General features: G+C 41.5%; 2 protein-coding genes and 1 long non-coding RNA gene across 3 annotated transcripts in view; 2 read left to right on the forward strand and 1 right to left on the reverse strand.

Moving 5' to 3' along the window:
• The window catches only part of LOC145439843 (membrane progestin receptor gamma-like), a 406,242-nt gene that overhangs the window by 362,295 nt on the left and 21,895 nt on the right, over positions 1-22,052 (reverse strand). The gene's annotated exons all lie outside the window — the stretch shown is intronic.
• LOC145439838 (N-acetylgalactosaminyltransferase 7-like) overlaps positions 1-22,052 on the forward strand; it is a 62,135-nt gene that overhangs the window by 22,592 nt on the left and 17,491 nt on the right. Inside the window, exon 2 of the mRNA XM_080317476.1 lies at positions 20,310-20,533. Coding sequence (XP_080173602.1) covers positions 20,333-20,533 — 201 coding nt within the window. The 5' untranslated portion in view covers positions 20,310-20,332. The remainder of the gene's footprint in view (positions 1-20,309; positions 20,534-22,052) is intronic.
• The window catches only part of LOC145439886 (uncharacterized), a 231,459-nt gene that overhangs the window by 20,743 nt on the left and 188,664 nt on the right, over positions 1-22,052 (forward strand). The gene's annotated exons all lie outside the window — the stretch shown is intronic.

Consider the following 22,052-nt stretch of genomic DNA (forward strand, 5'->3'; position numbering starts at 1 on the left):
GACTGTTTTGTAGTGCATCGCACATTAACTCCATACATCACAGTTCAACCCTGCCTTGACACAAATCATGCAGTCGAAGAGTGTCAGTGTAAAATCATGACACTAAATTCGGCTTGTCACACTCTGGCCCGGGTTTTAATTTGTTGAATGTGTAATCCGGAGTCCGTCGACACTTCCTGTCGTTATAGAGCTGCCTTTTCAAGCAAATGATTGGAAAATGTTGAGCAGTAGAAAATATAAATCAGTGGTTCTCAACTTCCGGTGCCGGTCCTTATTGGCAAGCTTCCTGCCGGTCCGCCAAATATATGAGACTTTTATAACAATTCAAAAATGCAAATCAAATTTGCCTAGTACAATGACCAATGCAGTTGAAATATCATGAATACTAACACTAAATACTAAGGATGGTGTGAACGCGAGGTTCACGTTCGCGTTCTGTGTGTGTGAACCTCCGAAATTTAGAGGCTCACGTTCACAAACGAACCTTGGTAGGTTCTGCGCTGTGAACCTTTTTCATTTATTACAATTTTCACTTCATTATATCATCTTTGTATGAAATTTATTGCATTTTAACTGCGGGCCACTCTATACATGGCCCTGTCAGCACAAAAAATCAGCACCAAGCGGGCATGCACCTTGACAATCTCAAGTACTTTTACTTGCTTTGTTATAAAAGTTTGCTCGAAATATCCGGCTTACTGTTTAGCGACAATCTCAAGTACTTTTACTTGCTTTGTTATAAAAGTTTGCTCGAAATATCCGGCTTACTGTTTAGCGACTCTCTGCTGTGAGATGGACCAGCAATCACATAACATCAAGAGTGAAGTCATCGAATGATGCTTATTCAATTAATCAATGAAATTGATATCGTTGTCTGACGTAAAAAAATCTAGCAGGGCCAATCTTGACTTCATGTGTTTATCGTATAATAATACCAAATCCGTGCGATTTGGGTGTTGGCTACTGTTCTATAACTTGTCAATGGGGTAATATCGATAGCAAGTTTTTTTTGAACAACCCTAATGCTCGATACTCAGACGCCGAGTACATCGTCCGCTCTTGCCTAGACAGTTAAGGCGTAAGCTTATATTCCCTTGCAAGTCCTCGTCGAAATTATTGTTGGCAAAGTGACGGAAGATGTTAATTTCAAGGGATCATTAGATCATTTTATTATCCCCGTTAATACATTTGGCGACGTTTAAAACGTAAATATGTAGGCTACTTCAGCATTTAGGCATTATGTGGCCCGAGTCGTCGCTTGGTATCGTGTACATTAATATAGGCTATCTCTTCCCTGAAATGTAGGGTTGGAATTACGCGACGCGTTGACTGAGAAGTTGTCTACACACTTCAAAGACTCCATTCATGTGCAAGCTGCCAGGTACGAATTCTACAATTGCAAAATGCAACCGGGGCAATCGTACGCCGATTGGATCGCAACTCTACGCGGAATCTCCAAGGATTGCAACTTCATATGCTCAAGAGATGGCTGTGATCAGAGCTACGTTGATGAGCTAATGCGCGATCTCATCATTAAAGAAACGCCGCACGCGGATGTGAGACGGCATTGTCTAACACAAACCAATCCATCCCTTGACGACGTTCTCAAAGTAGCCGCAACATACGTGAGAACGCTGGAAACTGATAGGGTTATCCAAGGCGAGAGTAGCGGTAAAGACACTTCCATCGTCAACAAAATGACGGGAAGTTATCAGAAGGGGAGAAAACCTTCCAAATCCAACCAAGGCAACTTCCCAGAAAGACTGAAATCCTGTAGCCGCTGTTTCATCGATCACCAGAGAAAAGACTGTCAATATCGACATGCAGTATGTCAGAAATGTGGTCGTAAAGGCCATATCAAACCTGTGTGCATGTCTACCAAACCAAGTATCACGCAACAGGTCACATCCGTCAATTTATGCTCAGTGCCGCTCCTCTCCTTCGACATCGATCAACTATATCGACGCGTAGGAAACCAGCTCTGGATCAACTCCAGCATCAACGGCATTCCGTTGCCGACACAGGTGGACACTGGCGCACCCTCCGCTATGGTGGGATTGGCTGGGTACAAAACTTTGGGCTCTCCGAAACTCTCAGCATACCATTGCTCTTTCGTAGCGTACGGCGACAAGCCATTGGAAGTGAAAGGTATTTGCACTGTAACCGTGCAGGTGGGTTCTGAAGTTCGAGATGGCTTAAAATTGGTGGTTCTCGACGAACACCGTGGGCAAAACATTTTTGGTCTCGATTGGAGCGATGCTTTCTCCATGACCGCTAAGGGAACGTCTGCTTTGGATGCAATTTCCTCGCAGATGGTCAAATCGCAATCATGTAATACTATTGACATTTCTGATTCGAACGACAAATTGGTATCTTTTCAGTCCAAATTTCCCTCCGTTTTCTCTAATGTATTAGGACGTTGCACCAAGACAAAGGTGAAAATTCACTTGAAACCTAATGCCAAGCCCGTATTCAACAAGCCACGCCCTTTGCCTTTCGCAAGGCAAATCGCTGTTCAAACCGAATTGGATAGATTAGTCAATCAAGGTATCCTCGAACCAATCAATTACAGTGATTGGGCAGCACCAATTGTTGCCGTCACTAAATCAAATGGATCAGTACGCATTTGTGGTGACTTCAAAGCATTGAATCAACAGATTCAGATAGATCAACATCCCCTGCCCTCTTTAGATGAAATTCTTCACAAGTTACAGGGTGGTTGCATTTTTACGAAAATTGATCTTGCCGATGCTTATTTTCAGCTAGAATTAGATGATGATGCGAAGAATTTGTGTGTCATCAACACGCAATTCGGTCTATTCCGTTATCGACGCATGTGTTTCGGAGTCGCATCTAGTCCCGCAAATTTTCAACGCTGTATTGATGCCATGATCGCCGGCTTACCCGGTGTTGCTAGTTTTATCGATGACATAATCGTTACTGGCATTGATGAACGCGATCATTTTCGCAACTTATCGCTACTCTTTGAGCGCCTCACCGAATACGGTTTCACCGTCAATTTCGCGAAATGTGAATTTTTCAAAAGTAGTATCGAGTACCTTCGTCAATGGTCATATAATCGACAAGGACGGCAAACGCCCGTCTAACAAATCCGTTGAAGCAATCAAACAGTTGCCTAAACCTCAGGATGTTCGCCAGCTACAGGCATTCCTGGGCAAAGTCAATTATTATCGCGCGTTTATTCCTAATTTTACGAATAAAGCCGCTGCCTTGTACCATCTTCTTCAAAAAGACGCGAAATTCATTTGGAATACGGAGTGTGACGCAGCTTTTCGCATTCTCAAAAACGACGTAATCGACGCTACGCAGTTAGCTCATTATGATGTAGACAAGCAGCTCATTTTGTCAACTGATGCTTCTCAGTTCGGAATCGGCGCTGTCCTCTCAATCGAGCACAATGGCGAAGAGAGACCCATCGCGCACGCATCGAAAACGCTTTCAGATTCGCAAAAAACCTACTCTCAAATCGAGAAGGAAGCTCTGTCAATCATTTACGGAGTCACTAAATTTCGTCAATTCTTGTATGGTAGAAAATTTACGCTGGTAACGGACCACAAACCGCTTTTAGCTATTTTCTCGCCGGACAAGAAAATTCCCGTGATTACAGCGCAACGCTTACAGCGATGGGCACTAACGCTCATGGCTTACCAATACGATATTCGCTATAAACCGACTAATCAGCACGGAAACGCCGACGATTTATCTCGCCTACCAAAGGGTCCAGACCCTGAGTTTGACGAACTGGAAATTCGTGAAAACGCCGAGATCGTTCACGCTATTAATATGGCATTCGATGGCTTACCGTTAACTCGCAATGAAATTCGCGACGCGACGCTGAAGGACAAAACCATGAAACTAGTGTAATTATCTGTCACTCATGGTAATTGGAATCCAAAGGTGCACATTGATGATTTTTCTTGGTTTTCGACTCGCAAACATTCGCTTTCTCTGCACGAAGACATAGTCATGCTCAATATTGATGGTTTTCAGCGCGTAGTAATTCCGCAGTCACTTCGCTCGCGAGTCTTATCATTGTTGCACGAAGGACATTGGGGTATCGCGAAAATGAAGCAGATGGCTCGTCGTTACATCGCATGGCCTTCCATTAATCGCGACATTGAAAATCTCGTTAAGAGTTGCGACGCTTGCCGCAAAGTAATGAAAGCGACTGATCGTCAATATCGCGAATGGCCCAAAACTTCTGAAAGCTTTGAACGAATTCACTTGGATTTCGCAGGTCCAATGAACAATAAAATGTTTCTTGTCATCGTCGATGCGCATTCGAAATATCCTTTCGTTAAAGTAATGAATGTCGGTTCTACCACAACCTTGTGTGTGGTCAACGCTTTGAGGGAAGTCTTCTCCATCGAAGGCTTACCCATAACAATTGTCACGGATGGCGGGCCGCAATTCACATCGAATGAATTCGATACGTTTTGCTCTAATTTGGCAATCAGCCATATCGTATCACCGTCTTTTCACCCTGCCTCAAACGGGGAAGCGGAGCGATTCGTCCAGACTTTAAAAGCTGGATTAATAAAAAATTGCGACGGGGGAAAAGATCTCAACTTCGCGCTCCAAACACTTCTCGCTACGTACCGATGTGCACCGCACCCGGGCATAGACTAGAAAACGCCTGCCGAGATTTTACATGGTCGACAGCCGCGCAATTTGTTAAGTTTGTGCTCGCCCTTCGACAAATTGAAACCCGTTACGCCTAGACAATCAGTCGCTCATTTCGAGATTCGTTCCACAGTTTACGCTCGCAGTTACCGAAGCGGACCAAAGTGGGTTGCTGGCGTGGTGACAGAAATACTGGGGCGTGTTGTGTACATTGTAAAAACAGATCATGGGTATTGGAGGAGGCATAAGAACCAACTCCAACCACGCTCGATTTCCACAGGAAATAATACAGCCACACAGGAAGTTGCTCAGCCTCAACAGTCACAAGCTGAGCAACCATTGGTTACGAACAGGGCACAAAGTCCTGCAGCTAGTCCTGCCCGTACGTCGGGTAGACGTTATCCTCTTAGGAATAGGAAACCCCCGGATTTCTATAGACCTACGTAAATGTGGGCATACCTTTAACTTACAGGGGAGGACTGTTATGTTCGTGCATTTACGTTCAGTGTTGTTCAACTCCTACTTTCTATAGGACTAGTAATTACCGCCAATCATTATTTCCTCGTGTGTCGTGCTTGTATTTATACCCTGTGTTCTGTTGTCTCGTGGTCTTTCATTTAACTGAACTCTGGATCGTGTTACTCTGCTGTTAATATACTGATTTCTTATTGCAACCTCGTCGTATTGAGTTATTGTTCAAACAAGATCAAGAACATAACAATTAGCAATATGACGTCACGTGACGTCACGAGGTTCACGTTCGCGTTTCCACAGAACCATTCATAAGGGTTCGCGTTCACACGAACCTGAACCTTTCAGAGGTTCACACCATCCCTACTAAATACACCTAGATAAGCCTAAATTGAACCACAACTTGATGAAACTTTGCATTCAATACGGCCATGGTTGGTTTCAGTCTGACAGAGGTGAGGTTCTGGATTACCACGCTATTTCCGATCATTCCTTTTACTGAAATAAGTCTATAGAAATGCGATTAGAGATTCGATATCGCAAATGTCACACAAATATGAAATTACGAAATTTATTACAGAACGTTACTCTCAGTACAACAGCCATTGTAGTAAAACATTTATTAAACTCCAAGAAGACATGACATTTCCAAACAATGTAATTATTGTAATAAGTATAATCACAAACAATACTTACTTCATTTAATATGGAGTATGGCAATCTTTATATCCGTTTTATTTAGCCTATACACCCAAAACATTCCGTGTTTAAACAATGTGTGAAAAGTACAATAAAAAATCAATACATCATGTAGCATGAGTATGGCAATCTTAAATGTTGAAGTATAACGGCACACCTGAAATATATCAAGGAAAACATCAAATCTATAGTTTCACACTGATCATTGAGTACTGACTGACCAAAGACCATGGGCTTATGTTAGCTTGTTTAGAAAATATTTCAACGAAGTAAGCCGATATACACTTGATCCAAGTCGGTGATGTTCGAAGTATATCTCAATGTTGGCAGAAAGCCGTAGAATCACTGAAACGTTTTGGAGCATTGCTTTCAGATCTCGGTCCTTAATCCAGCATACAATGAACAATGCATATGCTGATATGACGCGGCGCATTGGTGCAGCGAAATTCCTTCTGATGTTTTGAGCGTGATATGAGGCTATTGAAATATCGCGCATCATATGTCATTGAACGCTGCAATTTGTTCGTTTTTTCCGCCGCATTTCCATCCTATAGCAGCTGTCGCCCTTCTTCCGTAATTTCGAATTTGCGCCCGACTCCAACATGTCGCTGGGTAGTGGCAGTGGGTACCTGATGATTTGTTTTATGAAATGTAGCATTCAGTGAGTACAGGAATGCCACCAACATCGACTTCGAGCATTTGGGATCGTAATGTTTGGGTGGACCCGTGCCATGAAATACCATATGGGAGCAAGACAGAACACAGACAGAAGAAAATGGAGGACATAAATCATCTTTAACCTGACCCTATTCTCCGTCTATAACCTATACTAGATCTTTCAGTGTCAGAAAGAGTAATCCTTTCCGGTATGAAACCAAACGGACGATTCAGCAACATTATTTGAAAATCAAGTTCTCCATAAGTCACACTGCAACGTACGTGGTACGAGGAGCCAAATACATCACCGTTGTCGCAGGGACAGGGCGATATAAAACAATCTACAGCGGCTTGTGTTGCTGGAAAAGATTCCTGAAGTTTTTTTTTAATGAAACGTAAAAAGTCTTTTGAAAATAACATCTTTTTTACCCTACACATCGTTTCAAAACAATAATCGGCCTTCACTTTAGGACCTGGCCTTATCATCACAGCTATCCTTCTTACCCACGAGAAAGGTATCTCCTTCAATATTGTACTACTACTTAAGCAATTGAAGGCATCGAAATTTATGTTTGCATTAGGTACGTTGAATAAATAACAGAAGTTGAATCGGTTTGCTGAGAAGGCAACGACTTTTATTACATTAGAAGGTGAGTAGAAAATTTCTTCTTCGCTTTTATAAATATTAGGGTTTGGGCCAAGAATGGGACATGTAATGATATCGGCTGGGCAGTCCAAATATATGATCAAGTCTCGAATTTCTGACTCAACTTTAGTGTACGTCCGACAATTCGGTGCCTGTAATATCATATTCACGTATATGTCGGTGTTGAACGGACCCTTACCCGAGTAATTTCCCCTAGCCGCCAAATGCCCAAATATGCATTCCCAACCATTTTTCTTACGCATCTTTTGGTTCGCGGTTTTGAACGTTATGTTTCCAATAGGTTTCTGCATATTTTTACTTCTTTTTACTTTGCGTTTATATCTATAATCATCTAAATCTGATGGTTTTATTTGTTCGTACGCCAATACAGGCATGCGCAGTTCTCGGTCATATACTAAGAAAAATTGTCCCAGAAATATTATTAACGTGATCCTATAACTATCATCATCCATTAAACTCATGTACGACTGGCGAGTATTGAACTCAACAATTATGTCCCTCACATTCACTGTATCGCCTCGGACGACTAGTACAGCAGCATCTGGTCTATTGGGTTGTCTGTCTTGCATGGCGAATGGCACGAGTGACGGTTCAGTAAGAAACTATGTTTTTATACCTTGTGAGAATCAATTCATGTTGTCGTTTCGGTCCACTCGGTCTCTCTCATTTGTTGCACCATAATAACCAAGATTGCCTTCGAGTTTTTTGTTATCAGCTATACGGCGGGAGAACATAAACAAAGTCTTGGATAGGATTTGGGCATCGAACCAACACGGTAAGGCGAAATCCTCAACGTCGCCACTGTGCTCTCGGGAAAGCCATTACTGAATAGTGTGAATGGTGTACAATCTGTACATAGCAATAAAAACATTTTGCCGCCAATTTAGATCGCCACAAAGTGAACTCTATTGAACTCGAATGTAGACACTGCGCCAATGATGTACGCGCCATCATTAGCGATTACCGTGGAAATCACAAATACCCAGGCGATCGAAAGTACAGATGGAATTCTGTCGTGTGCAAAACCATACTCCGGGTCCTGCAAGTTGAAGCGAATTGAAATGTTTCAGAAATGGGTTGAACTTGAAGTGAACTACTATAGTAGATATCACTCGTTCGAATATAACTATGTACTGCGCGACGAAAGTCGTTGTATTGGCGGGATTTCTTGCATTGATATTTTGAAGGAAAGGGCGTTATGTACAGTCGTCCTTGATGTTTTTGCGGCATATGAACCGAGTCATGATATACATACTCACGATATGTGCATAATGTGCATATGCATACCAAGAGTGGATGCTGTGCAATGTCGCTAGACAAGGAAGGTGCAGATATAGTCTTATAGGCAGGCCGTGTTATTTTTGGCATTTCAGGAGCCAGATGCCAAAACTGCCAAAAATAAAAATTTGAAAATGCCAAAAATAAGCAATTTTTGGCATATGCCAAAAATAACACGACCTGCCAATAGCGTAGTTCGTTCATGGTGTTATGTTAACGGGACCGCGATACAAGCGAGAAGAGCGTGTGTGAAGGGCAGGTCTCTTAATCTGGGTCCAGCCCACTCATTAGTGGTGAAAGCATGGTGTCCTAAATGATGTGGGCACAGCGAGATTGAACGGCTGACTGCATTTGGTTTACGTCATACTTTCCATTTGTCCAAAGGCAATTTTACGACCATTTTTGACCCGCTTGCCGAGCGCTAATATTGATAAAACGGGTATCAACGGAAAGCTGCCCCTGTACTGATTACTAAAATATAAATTGTATTATGCTCATGGATCTGGAACCTCCAAAATCAACCACGATTTTTGCGTTGTGATCGAGTTGAACATTGTGACGCAACAAACTGTCTGGCTATTCGGAGCTGCAGTCTCGTTTTGCCAGATAGTGTCTTGTTGCGTCAATGTTCTTAAACAAGCTAACACTCCCAGGACTCTTCCATGTGAGTTGGTAATATTAAAGCCACCTGAAGTGACAAAAGTCCTCCAAAAATATCTCGATAGACTGAAGGAGATGGGATGGTCGGGCTACAAAATAGAATGAGTTGAGACACAGGAAACTCCTGGAAAAGTATTGGGAAGAAAATTCTTTCCGCGATGAGATTGATGGCACTAGCGAAGTGATTTCTTTTCATGATGCTTGGAAGCCGGTTCGGCTCTCCGAAAATTTTGAAGCTCTGAAAACCTTTTTGGAGGACTGGCTACATTCTTTCCCTGAACGGCTACTGTTGATGCCGATATTTCCCAGATTCGACCTGAGTTTGGAAGCACTGATGCAGTGCAAACAATATAAGTCTATTCAACAGCTATAGCAATCAGGTGTTGAGCGTGTTTGTTACGCTTCTCTTTCTTTTTGCCTATTGGCACCGATTCCGAGATGATACTGCAAATTTTGTGGTTTCGTTTGATATTATTAACCTATGAAATCACTAGGTTTTTTCTTCTTATTGTTTGTTGGCACTGATTATAAGTGGATGCTGCACATTTTGTGGTTTCTTTTGATAAACTGACCCAAATAAAGCGTTTCTATGACTAATTCGAGTCTGAAACTATCCATTTAGAGGACGATGCCAAAAATAAAAATTGAAAAATGCCAAAAATAAGCTATTTTTGGCAGTTTTGGCATATGCCAAAAATAACACGGCCTGCTTATAGGGCTTTCTAGTTCTTGCACCACCCCTCCATGCTATTCCGGTTATGCTGTGCGTCAAGCGGGGAGAGTCATGGATATCAGCGTTACGAATCAGGTCTTTCACCCGGCCGGGGAACGAACCCACGACCTCCCGATCAAAAAGCCGCATACTTCACCATTACGATCTTGACTGTTTGGATATTCCAATCGAGAACGCTGCGTGGTAATTCTGTCAGTACAACAGTAAACTCCCAATATTAAATACATGTTTTTGTAGCTTTAGCAATGCCATGGAAACCAAGAAAGAAAATACTTCTTTTCTTGTATTCTGAAGTGGAATGTCGACGTACATGTCATTGCTACAGTGATTGTGTACCAATATGTCTCATTGTCTACATCTCATTGTGTCATGTATGTAAGTACCAATATAATTGACAAAATTGATGAATGAATTTAGCAAAAAAAGCGCGCGACTAAAAATGATATATGCACTGCTGGACACTCGTCTTTCATAACATCAACACTCGCTATTTTAGTGCGTCATAAGTCGATCGAAACAATAGATAAGTGTTCGATGTTCACTCAGTCCAGATAATTCGTGGACCGATTAGTACAGCAATTAGTTTGCTGCAGAAAGGGGAAAAGGTGTATGCGTTTATTGTAGGCTTACCATATTTTGGAAATCTAAAAAGAGGACACTTTTTTAGAAATTTGAGACTTGCAAAACCGGAGAAGAATTCTCAAAAACCGATGAATTTTCCCCACTTTGTGATCGGTTGACTAAAAAAAGGTCATCTTTTCCGCTCAAAGCTCAAAATACCGCTTTTCTTCCCGCATTGCTTAGTGGATGACTAAAAAAAAAAGGTCATCTTTCCGCCCAGAGCTAAAATAACCGTTTTTCACTCCGAAATACCCGCCGGAGCATCAGTTATGTGCTAATTTACGGCATATCACTCGCAATTTGCTCTCAATCTGACCTAAATTTCCAAAAAAGAGGACAAAAGGGCGTCCTTCGAGGACACTTTCAAAAAAGTCAAAAAAGAGGACAAATCCTCTTAAAAGAGGACGTATGGTAACCCTAGTTTATTGCTTATGAATCGGATTTATAAAAATCCCAGAGGTTAAGTTGATCATGGAACACTGAACAGCCCATTGTTCAGGGGGTTCAATATGAATTTGAACCAGTCGAATGCAAGTCTCGATATCAGGGCTGCGTTGCATGTCGAAAACGAAAGAAAACATTGTCTATAGCTGGTCGACAAGAAGGAGGTATACACCGCCACATCGATACCATCAAACAAGGTGCTGTTTGGGGTTTATTCGTGTTGATTGTTTACGGGGATGCTATCTCATTAAAGCAGTGATTCTCAACCTTGATTCTTAACCTTGATTCTTAAACTTGTAGTATCCTTGTATATGAGAGGTTAAAATTTACTCGTCATTGTATTTCTTCATCGCGCCATAATGGTTGATTCTGTTTGTGTTCTCCATCCACGACCTCACGTGTAAGTTATATAATATGGATTGCTATGTTTGAAGCACACGTATGATGGAGTTAAGAGCTAGGTGCAGTATTCCCAATGTTTTAGCGAACTAAATTCAATGTGAGCATAGGTATAAAAAACACATTTTCGGTAAATTTAGCCTACTAGTACAAGGCAATAGAACTAAACCCAATACAATTATTAACTTCTCCTTATTGCCAATCGCAGAGGTCAATATGCGAGATGTGTACATTATTCACATTATTATTATTATTATTATTATATTTAAAAGCAATTTTAGTGACGCATATAACAACTATGGTCTTTTGCGTCACTACATAACAGTTGCTAATCGAATCGATATAGCGATAGGTAAATACAGTCAACTAAACATTTAGTACTGTCTCTTTGTCTTCGCAAGGAATTCCCACAGCAAAGGTAATATATAATCAGTAGTTATTATATTTTCCATGGTGAAGGGTACTCTCAAGTCCAGTACGGCAGCTCTAAACTGGCATCTTTCGTCGGCGTACTTTGCACACTCGATAATAACGTGCTCTGCAGTTTCTTCAACATGGCATGTGATACAATCAGGGGTATCGGAGCATCCAATTTTGCTAAGATGGGAGTTGAGACGACAGTGTCCGGTCCGTAATCTGAAAATGGCGGTTTCGGCACGGCGTGGCGTGGTTATTCACATTACATTAGGCTTTATGTTTCGGTGAATAATCCAAGAATTATCAAAGAAAAACTGAAATAACTCCGCTTCTTGGAATTGAGTCAAATTTGTTTTGCATAGTTTTTGCAGACAGCTCAAAAATTTCATGGGTTGGCAGGAAAATTTGAAAAAAATTATTTTTTTGCATTTTTGGGCATATTCAAAATTTTCAAACTGTACGAAACCCGCGAAAATTGGTTAGAATGAATTCAAATTTGGTCGATTTATTCAAGTAGCCAGCAAAATTCAGGAAATAAGTTAATTTTGAACAGCCCTAGTGTGCAGTAGTATTGGCTATCACTTCACTGAAATGTAGGGTTGGAATTAACAATATGACGTCACGTGGCGTCATGAGGTTCACGTTCGCGTTCACACCGAGCCTTTCAAAAAGGTTCGCGTTCAAACGAACCTGAACTTTTCAGAGATTCACACCATCCCTAATATCCAATACTAAATTTCTGACCTGTAAAGATTGACCGGTCGCTGCCACCTCATCCCCATCGTTTATAGTGCAATCCTTAAAATATGCGGGGTGCCAGACCATTGTTATTTCTGAAAAGAGGCGCTAGAGCAGTGGTCGGGAACCTTTTTTTGTCCGAAGAGCCATATTGGCCCTATTTTTTCCATTTTAACTCCCAAAGAGCCATACATGTAGATCGACTGTTACGTCACAATTGAAAATTCGTGACGTCATGGTATCACTAATTTCAACTAACTACATGGGAAATGTCGTGTGCGCCACACTTTCTCTGTTAAAACCCGTTCTAATCATACTTACCTTTTTTAAGCATGCAAAACATGAGTTACTAGAACGTAGGTTCGTCGTGATTGTCCTTTTAAATGCGAGAACTCATGATCACATGCGTAGGTGGAGTCATGGCCACTACAGCAGTAATATGCCTACCAATCTAAAATTTGTGATACATCATTGACGTCGGGTTAGGGGAGGTAAGTGAGGCCTGTCGTCAGACCTGTCGTCAGGGTGAGTGAACGACAATTGCGAAACTTTCAATTATTTTTGGTATCTTCTATCGATGTTCATGAATGACACGATTTTTGACATTTTTCTCCCGAAATCACACAATTTGCATATTTATTGTTCGTAAATAAAGAGCGAAACGAGAGGTAAGGCACAGACGCAGACACAGACCATTGATTACACAATTCATCGTAAATAGCTTATGATTTATCATAACTGATATTAATCTAGTCTAATTGTCACCGAGATTCCGAAGATCTAAATCCTCAAAGTAATCGGCAGTTACACATAACGTTGCGCCGCACGCCTACGTCTTATAGCCGGTAGTACAGAGCGTATTAGGCCTACCAATCAAAAACATGGATAGCTATTACATTTTTTGTATTTTGAGTATTATAATTGTGAACGTAACGTCCACGGCAGTTCATTTCGCACCGTAGATCAGTAAGATAATATGTATTTGAAAACTGCGCTGTCATATGGGCGTCGCCATGTCATCTATTCTCTTTGATCAATCAACGTATTGTGCAATCCAAGATTTCGAGTCGGGTACATCGAATTCGCGAGTTATATTGGTCGCCGGCGAGACAGTAACTTAAATTTGATGATTTTGAAAAGAGGGGGTTCCTGCCCCCAAACATGAAGACGGCGTTGTATTTACCTCTCAAAGCCATGAGCAACACGACTCCATTTTAACAGCGTCTACAAAGCTACGTTATCAATCAAGAACGTGGATAGCTATCGCGTTGTTTGTAATTTCAATTTGTAATTGTGAATGTCACTTCCACCGCAGTTTATTTCTCGCCGCAGATCAGAAAGACAATGCATATTTGAAAACTGCATTGAGATGCAGGCGCCGCCATCTCACCTCGTCTCTTTGATCAATGAATGAATGCATCCTGCAATTCAAGATTTCGTACCGGGTACATCGAATTTATTGCGAGTGATATTGTTCGCCGGCGCGACAGCAACTTAAATTTGAGGATTTTGAAAATGGGGCTAACCTTGAATACGTCTCTGTAATAACCTCTCAAATACATTTTATACTGCCACAAGAATAATTTATACTGCTCGTGCAGAAGATTTAATAACTCGTTGCTGCGATATTGATAAATTAGGCACAAAAATGAAAATTTCGCAAAGAGCCATATCATATGCCTAAGAGAGCCATATATGGCTCGCGAGCCACAGGTTCTCGACCACTGCGCTAGAGGAAACAAGGTTAACAACCAGCACTGCTTTGAAGAATTGCTACAGCTGACCGGTGGGAGATATTATTTAAGCAGTTTGAGAACCACTGAGATATCCTATACATACTATACGATTTTCAATTAGTAGAAGTCGCTGTGTAGGCTACTGAGTAGAGCCTGGCCGGTATCTGCATTTTGAGCCGATACCGCTGTTATAGGATATTTTATAGGAATATATATACCAGGGGTGCTCAGACCAGCTTCATGCACGAACCGCAAATCAAACATCTTAGTTTACAAAGAGTCACAGTACAAGAATTCAAAAACACGAATTTATTCCGCCACAATGAAATGTAGGCTGTCGAAAGGAGTTTGTTATTGTGTAATGATACGGTGCGTCTCCAACTGAGCTGCAAAGTGTTTGAATTCAAGCTGATTAGGGCTGGGCAAAATCGAGTATCTGAGTGATTCGATTAGAATCACGTATTATGCTTCGAGTCGAGTCGAGTAGTATTCGAGTATTGCTCATTATGACGCCACAACAAAATGTAATATGTCAGTGTTCAAATATACACTTTTATGCCACCACAAAGACTATAATGCCCGTTATCCATCAAATTAAATTTACTTTTGTATTTCTTCGACCCTACCGATTTCATTGCACTTTGTGACAATGTTGTGGGAGGATGATGACTTCGGCAATGTTTTTCTTGTAACGGCCGTAGCTTTGTACTATAAGTTTCGCATGCTACGATACGCCCAATCAAGGTTTCAAGGCTTCCACAATGGTAAATAGTATCGAAACCATAATTCTCGTTGATAAAATAACTTTCAGTAGCGAGGAGTGTATAATTTCAGTACTCGAAAAAATCGTCTTTTGCTACTCGGCTCGAATCATTAAAATAATTACTCGATTCTGTTTCGAGTACTCGAATCATTGTGCCCAGCCCTAATGCTGATACTACGTCAAAGCAATGCGGAGCAGTTCTTTCAAGTGCTGCTGAGCATTTAAGGAAGATTTCTGCTGGATGATATTATTACTCCTTAAAACTTTCGTCGTTGGGTAACTCGTGGCAAAGTTTAGGTGTTTGGTTTCGTAATAACGTTTCATCGCATCGTGCTTCATCGACTTGTTCAGATGAAAATATAATCTGACGAATATTGATTATTGAAGTTGCTATAGCTTTGTAATTATTGAGCGAATATTGACAGATAAAGCACAGTGTCTTACCTCCATTGCCACTGAATGCAAACTCTTCCTCCCATTCTGGTATAAAAGTTATATTTTCTTGTTTATATACTTTCTTTTCTAGTAATTATCGCTCAATAGCGACATTTACTTAGCGACATTTTCTTGGTCAAACTCTGCAGTCATTTGCAGACATTGAAAAACCTTTACAGGCGCTGTAGAGCATGGTACAATTAAAAGGCCACACAAAGTGCCATGCGAATGCTCTTTGTAGGTAGTTAGTCTGTGTATGTGCACTGTGCAGGTAGTCTTACTCTGATTTTGCGTAATATCTACCACGAAATCATAACGCATGGTACTAAGGATGCCCTAATGAATGATTCGTGGCATAGGGACGATTCTTAGTTCGCATACATTTTGTAAAATATTCATTTGAATAAAAGAAATGAATAAAACATTTGTTGCCACACTTAAAGTCACGGCTCACCGGCAAACCATTCGAGGCAACTACGTTAAAAATCACTGTAGTCGGGAAATTCATGTGATCATCATTAAGTTACTTTTGTACGTTGGGATACGTTGATAAAAAGTCGCTTGCAGCCCTTGCTCCACCACCCAATATTGTCACGAGCGGCCACTGAATAAAGTGCCTAATTAAAGCTATGGAGGATGCATCATCCTTCTGTTAATCTGATCACGTTGGTTGAATAAAATTCCGACTGTCATATGTGATACCAACATTATCGACGAAATTATTCATTGAAGAGGTTGAATAATTTTTCGCGCTCAGAGCGACTAGTAACCTTATCCCGTTAACTTTTACTGATATATATCTTCGCGATTTTGCTGTATATATAGCAAACTTGCTTCTACAATTAGATACTTTAACATCCGGCCCGCGACGGGATTTTGTCTGGCCCGCGGACAGTTTCCCGTCTTACATGATAATGTGGCCCGCGGCCCCAGTCTGCCGAGATTTCCCACTTCTTGCTTAAATGTCAAATTTTAGTGACTGTAGGCAAGACAGTAACTACCGCACCCCAAACCCCCGAATTGGGGGGAGCCGAGCTCGAAGGTGGCCAAAATTATTTTGCGAATTTAAATGAATTGCGAAGTATTTCTTTAGAAAGTTATGCAACTTTTTCAAAAAATTTTCGTATTGTGCACGATTTCTTGTTCACAATTACCTTCATTATTGGGTACTCTTCCCCCAAGAAATATACGCATGTTTCATAGAAATGGACACTTTGGCGTTGGCCATTGCCGCGCTACGACGCACCAAGACATATGAAGTTATAGGCCATGCTGCAACATGCGGCTCCGAGAAGTGTGCCAGACCGATCAGCAGCGGGAAGACCTTGGCTGAAAAGGACTGCCCTTGTGCTGACCGAAAACTTCGATATATACAATTATAAAATATATGTTTAAGCGTCGATTGGCATCTAAATGGCTGGCGCCGCATGTTCCTGCCCTGTCACTCTGAACCCCACAAGACAAACGCCATACCACAGGGAAAAATTATACTAGTCGGTAAAGAAACATCAATTTGAAATCGTGTACGTCATTTAGTTTAGTAAGTTTGGGTGATTTCAATATCTTTTGACATAGCAGATAGGAGGTCGCGAAATAGCATCATGTAACGAAGTCATTATACCAACGGGTCCGCTCGAAGATGTTTAATTATTATTTAGGAGCCCTACATTTTCCATGACACCTCACTCTGCTCTGTTACCGGTATATATGATTACGTGAACAGAGAGAGCATAAAAAATGATAGCAATATTGACCGATTCAATCATGAATTATAGAAATCTTTGCGCGCTTCGCTCGTTTAGCGTTTAGGGGTTGGGGCAATATCAACGTTTTTGGGGAGAGGGGCTGACGAAATGCTGTCACTTCCTGACTGTATGTTATTATAAACATGTGTGCGCAGTAGTGCGGAGCGGATCGACAAATTCTCTGGCCCGACTCCGATCCGGTTTTCCAATTCTCTGGTCCGGTTTCGATCGGGCTCCGGCCGTATCAGGAATAAGTACTGATCCGGCTCCGGCCAAAATGATAAAGTCCGGCCGGAAACCCGGTCCAACATGGCAGGGTTGTAATGACTCGAGTCATGACTCGACTCGAGTCACGATTTTCTGATGACTCGACTTGACTCGAGTCATTTTCCCAAAATACGGAAATGACTCGACTCGAGTCAATATGTGTATTGACTCTACTTGGACTCGAGTCATTGCGCATGACTCGAACCAAGTCATATGACTCGAGACTCAGACGTCCAAGACCGACATAATTTCGAAGAATAGTAAAGTAAACACGCTATTGGAGCTTCGTCTATTGGTACTGGTACTTGAAAATGCGACCAGAAACTAGTAAAAGTAAGGAAAATTAATATAATATAAATGCGAACCATTCGATATCACCAAACAGAGTTTTAACAGTGGTTTTAACAAGACTTTAGCTGGAAACTGAGCAGTCAGCACAATGACTTGGACTCGGACTCGAGTCATTATCCCATGACCCGGACTCGAACCTCTGCTCGATGACTTGGACTCGGACTTGATTCGGTCGCGAATTCAAAATGACTCGACTTGACTCGAGTCAAAACTATAAAAGAGAGATTGACTTGTGACTTGGTTACAACCCTGCAACATGGTACGGTGGTTCCGTGAATTGATGAATATGGCTCGTTTTTTTTTCGTATTGGCTTGGCGATTACTTGCGTGTGGTTGGTTGGTAGTTATTTAGTTACAAACGTCATGCTTATCTATAAAGATTCTGGTCTTATATCAAAGAAGTACTGACCCGGCTCCGGCCGCATCAGAAAAAGTACTGATCCGGCTCCTATCCGGTCCGGCCAAAATTGAAAAAAATCCGGCCGGATATCCGATCCGCCTCAGGTCAATGCTCCGCACTAATGCGCAGCGTACGAGAGTGGAGCTCACGCGCAAGTTCGTCGAAGTGAGAAGACTTTCATTATCGGCATTTGCGCTGTACTCAATCCTAATGAATTGATATCTTGGTAAATTTGGGGTACCGGGCTTATCGAACGCATTGAAATCTTAATCATAAGGCTTGCATCGTGTGTTAATTGATCAGAGAGAAGCAGACATGGAGGCGCCTGTATGACAATGCTGTTCTCAAATCCACATTGCCTTCGTCATTATCGGCGAGAAATGGCTTTGAAGTGACATTGCTGTCGTTTAAATACATTGATTAAATACGACCCTGCTTTAACACGCCAGGTATATCTCAAGAAGTCGGTGATGGCACAGAGCACCACAAGGGCTCGATATCTTCGCGGTGCAGATCCCAGTAGAAATTTCACATGAATAGCCTGTGTCGTCCAGATGGGCCATGAAGATGCTCCGCTGGAATGCAACCATATGCATTCAGCAATGCACAATACGCCGATTCCATAGCGTAAGCCTCTTTCGATTACATTATGCATGCTATATATGTAATCGAAAGAGGCTTACTATGGAATCGGTGTGTGGTCAGGATGTTATAGTGTTAAGTAAACTTTAAACGGGTGTACCACGACGAAGAAGGTTGACGAGCACTGGTGTAGTGTACCATAAATACATTAATAACTGATCTGAATAAATCTTGTCACCATTCGCCATACGATAAGTCGCTGCTGAAGAGATTCGGCGTCCTAAACATAGAAGATATGCGGAAACTAGAAATCGCCAAGTTTATGTATCAGTTTCACTGCGGTCGTTGCCCCGAATATTTCAATGACCTTTACCTCGGAATCAAAAGCGCACAAGTACAACACACGCGCGTCCACGTCGTCCAAATATCATATGATCGACCGAAAAGATCATCGCTCTATCAAATATGCCGGACCTGATGTGTGGAACAGTATCCCGCCGGCCATCCGACAGTCGACGAGCATGTCCGCATTGAAGTCGAAATACAAGCAATTACTACTAAATAAATACAGTCCATCCTCAAGATTACCGGACCACGACTGACCTATCGATCTCGCTTCCCATGGCATGCCGCCCTATTTCTTGTCGCTTTCTTTTTCTATACTATATTCTTTACTTTCATTCAGTGTGCATGCCTCCTCTTTACATCGCCTAGGCCAAGGTGGGTGTCAGATTCAATAGACAACCTAGTCGCTTCGACATCTTCCTTTCTTTCATTGTATCGCATTTTTTGTGGTGTATTGAACTGATAAAATTGCTAATAAACCAATGATGACGAGATATCAATCTCCCAGAAGATCGGTAAATCCAATCCAAATCCTAATCCGTTCACAAAAAGTGTCTATAACACTGAGCTATATAAACACGGTCTATAATCCTAATTCAATCCAAATCGGACAAATTTTCACGAACCTGTTTTTTCAAATCCTAATCCGTGCTCATTGCTCATCTCTGATTTAAATATATAACAAGGCCAAAGTTGAACTTTCGACTCTCATCAGTCCTCAGTTCTCACTTGACGATTAGATTTATAACTAGTGCATTTCGAGCCTTCAAATCTCTGACCATATGGCAAGAACTTTGATCATCGGCATAATTATCAGTGGACAATGGACATTTGCTATAGCCGCTCGCTACAGCGATAATATCATGTACGTGGTAATTTTCACGCAGCTGGGGAGAGGAATCTTTTGTTATTGTTGGGGATTTTTTATGGACAGCGGCCCGACATCCGGCTTCGCGTATGCCGGCTCTCTAATGGCCGGCGCGGATGGTTCTGTTCCAAGATCTCTTATGTCTAAGTTATTTTCAAGAATTGATAACTATCTCAGCCTCTCTGTGCAATTTAAAAACAGATAAGGGCTGCGCGCAAGTCGATATGTCAAGTCATTACCATGAGTTGACCACCTCAACTATAGCGTATTTTGGTTGGCTGCTGGCTGCTACCGATCCCGGTACCGTGACAGTTCGTGATCTAATTTTATGTTTCTCGGTGAACGGCTCCTTCTTTCATCATGGTCGATTATAAAGAATTCTTCTTCAGAACAGCAAGTATATAGCGTAGCCATGAGACTGCGTCCTAAGCATTATTTACGTATTCTTGTTCTCGTTGGTGGATTATCAGTTGCGTATTATTACATCAGACTTCAGTCAATTGGCAATGTACGGGATGAGGTATTAATAAGAAGCCATCATAATAAAGGGGGAGGAAGTCACAAAGAGGATGGTGAAGGCGATCTGGATCAAATTGATATCATGCAGCACGCAGTGAGTTATAGCGATCCATGCCCAATATCTTGTATGCGGTAACTGTACCTAATTTTAAACTACACTTTGTCCAGTATCTGTAGGCTATGCGGTCAGTGTCCTGCACACCCGCAATAGTCCAGTATGGAATCGGTGTCCAAGGCACGCAGGATCACGCCGACTTGGTCGCCAGTTGCACGCGGTCACGCCGTCACGGGTCGTTGATTTCATTAAAAAAAAATTTAAAAAAATAAAAAAAATTGGAAAAAAGTCAATGTTCTCAGCCACCCCAAATGCTATATTCCAGTTAGTATGTGGTATATAATGTTTTGACCTAATTCTCAAACCAGGATCTGTTGATTACTGTCTGTTGGTAAAGTACTTGCACCTACCTATCAGTTGCTAACCATTACCATCTGATCTCCTGTCACTGGCTTAACACAGTCATTTGAAGTCAGTAACCTTGCTTGTCACGCCGCAAATTTAGCTCTGTCACGCGAAAAAAGCTCCCATCACGCAGGATTTATTTCAAAAAAAGGACGGAGATTCCAATCAGGGAATAGATTTGTTGACTACAGGCATGTCATTCAAACATGTTGCAAGTCACTGGCCAGTATGGATTCGGTATGGAATCACCATAAATGCTTTAAAATTATATCGACTCGAGTCGACAGTGTCTTGTGCAAATGGTAATATTCGGACGGAATTTTCTTTCATATTTTTTGTGGCTTGTATGCATTATAATAGCTTACACTATGTTTGATTTTTTATTATTTTTTATTAAATTACTTGAACTTGGAGAATCATCGCTGCTCTCCTGATATATAAGGCAAAACGTACCGAGATTCCAGTAGGGCCACTCAAGCCATCTTAACGCTGCTACAAAATCACGCTCTTGTGGCAGGATTCACACCGTGCTGCAATGCCATCGGTTCTGCCTCGCCAGGCAAATTCCCATCATGCGCAATATAGGCCTATTACGGAAAAGGTTCATTGATTTCACCCTGGCACTCTGGCAGTGCAGGTCGCCTATTGGTTGAAAATGATTTACAAGGCCAAATAAAAATTGTTTCAAGCACAATAACATCAACCCTTGTATATATATTAGCGAGCCTAATAAAGAAGTTCTTAGATAGTTTATTTCAATATGCTGTAAACAATCAAAATTAATCTTTAGGCCTAATCCAGTTTCTGATGACTTCTTTCCTAACACAAATGAAAGTTGTATTTTATGGGCTAATCAATTATCTTATTTTTGGCACTGTGTCTAGACTAGGTGGCATACTATTAGAGATAGGCTACTATTACTTTGCTATTATACATTTGCTATTGCTAACTATCACGTTTTTCATCCTTTGTATTATTAATTATTGACATTGTTTTAGACACCTTACTATAATTTCTCCAATCAGAGTTGTGACTAACTTTATCATCTACTAATCCCCTCGTCACAACCTAGTTCTACACCATTGTTTAGTCTACTTCTATTTTATTCGTATTGTTGGGCACACTGCTGAGCCAAATAAACCTGACTCCCGGA

The sequence above is a fragment of the Botryllus schlosseri genome, chromosome 5 (genome assembly GCF_051294905.1).
Source record: "Botryllus schlosseri isolate E-star chromosome 5, Bs_hap1, whole genome shotgun sequence".
NCBI lineage: Eukaryota > Metazoa > Chordata > Ascidiacea > Stolidobranchia > Styelidae > Botryllus > Botryllus schlosseri.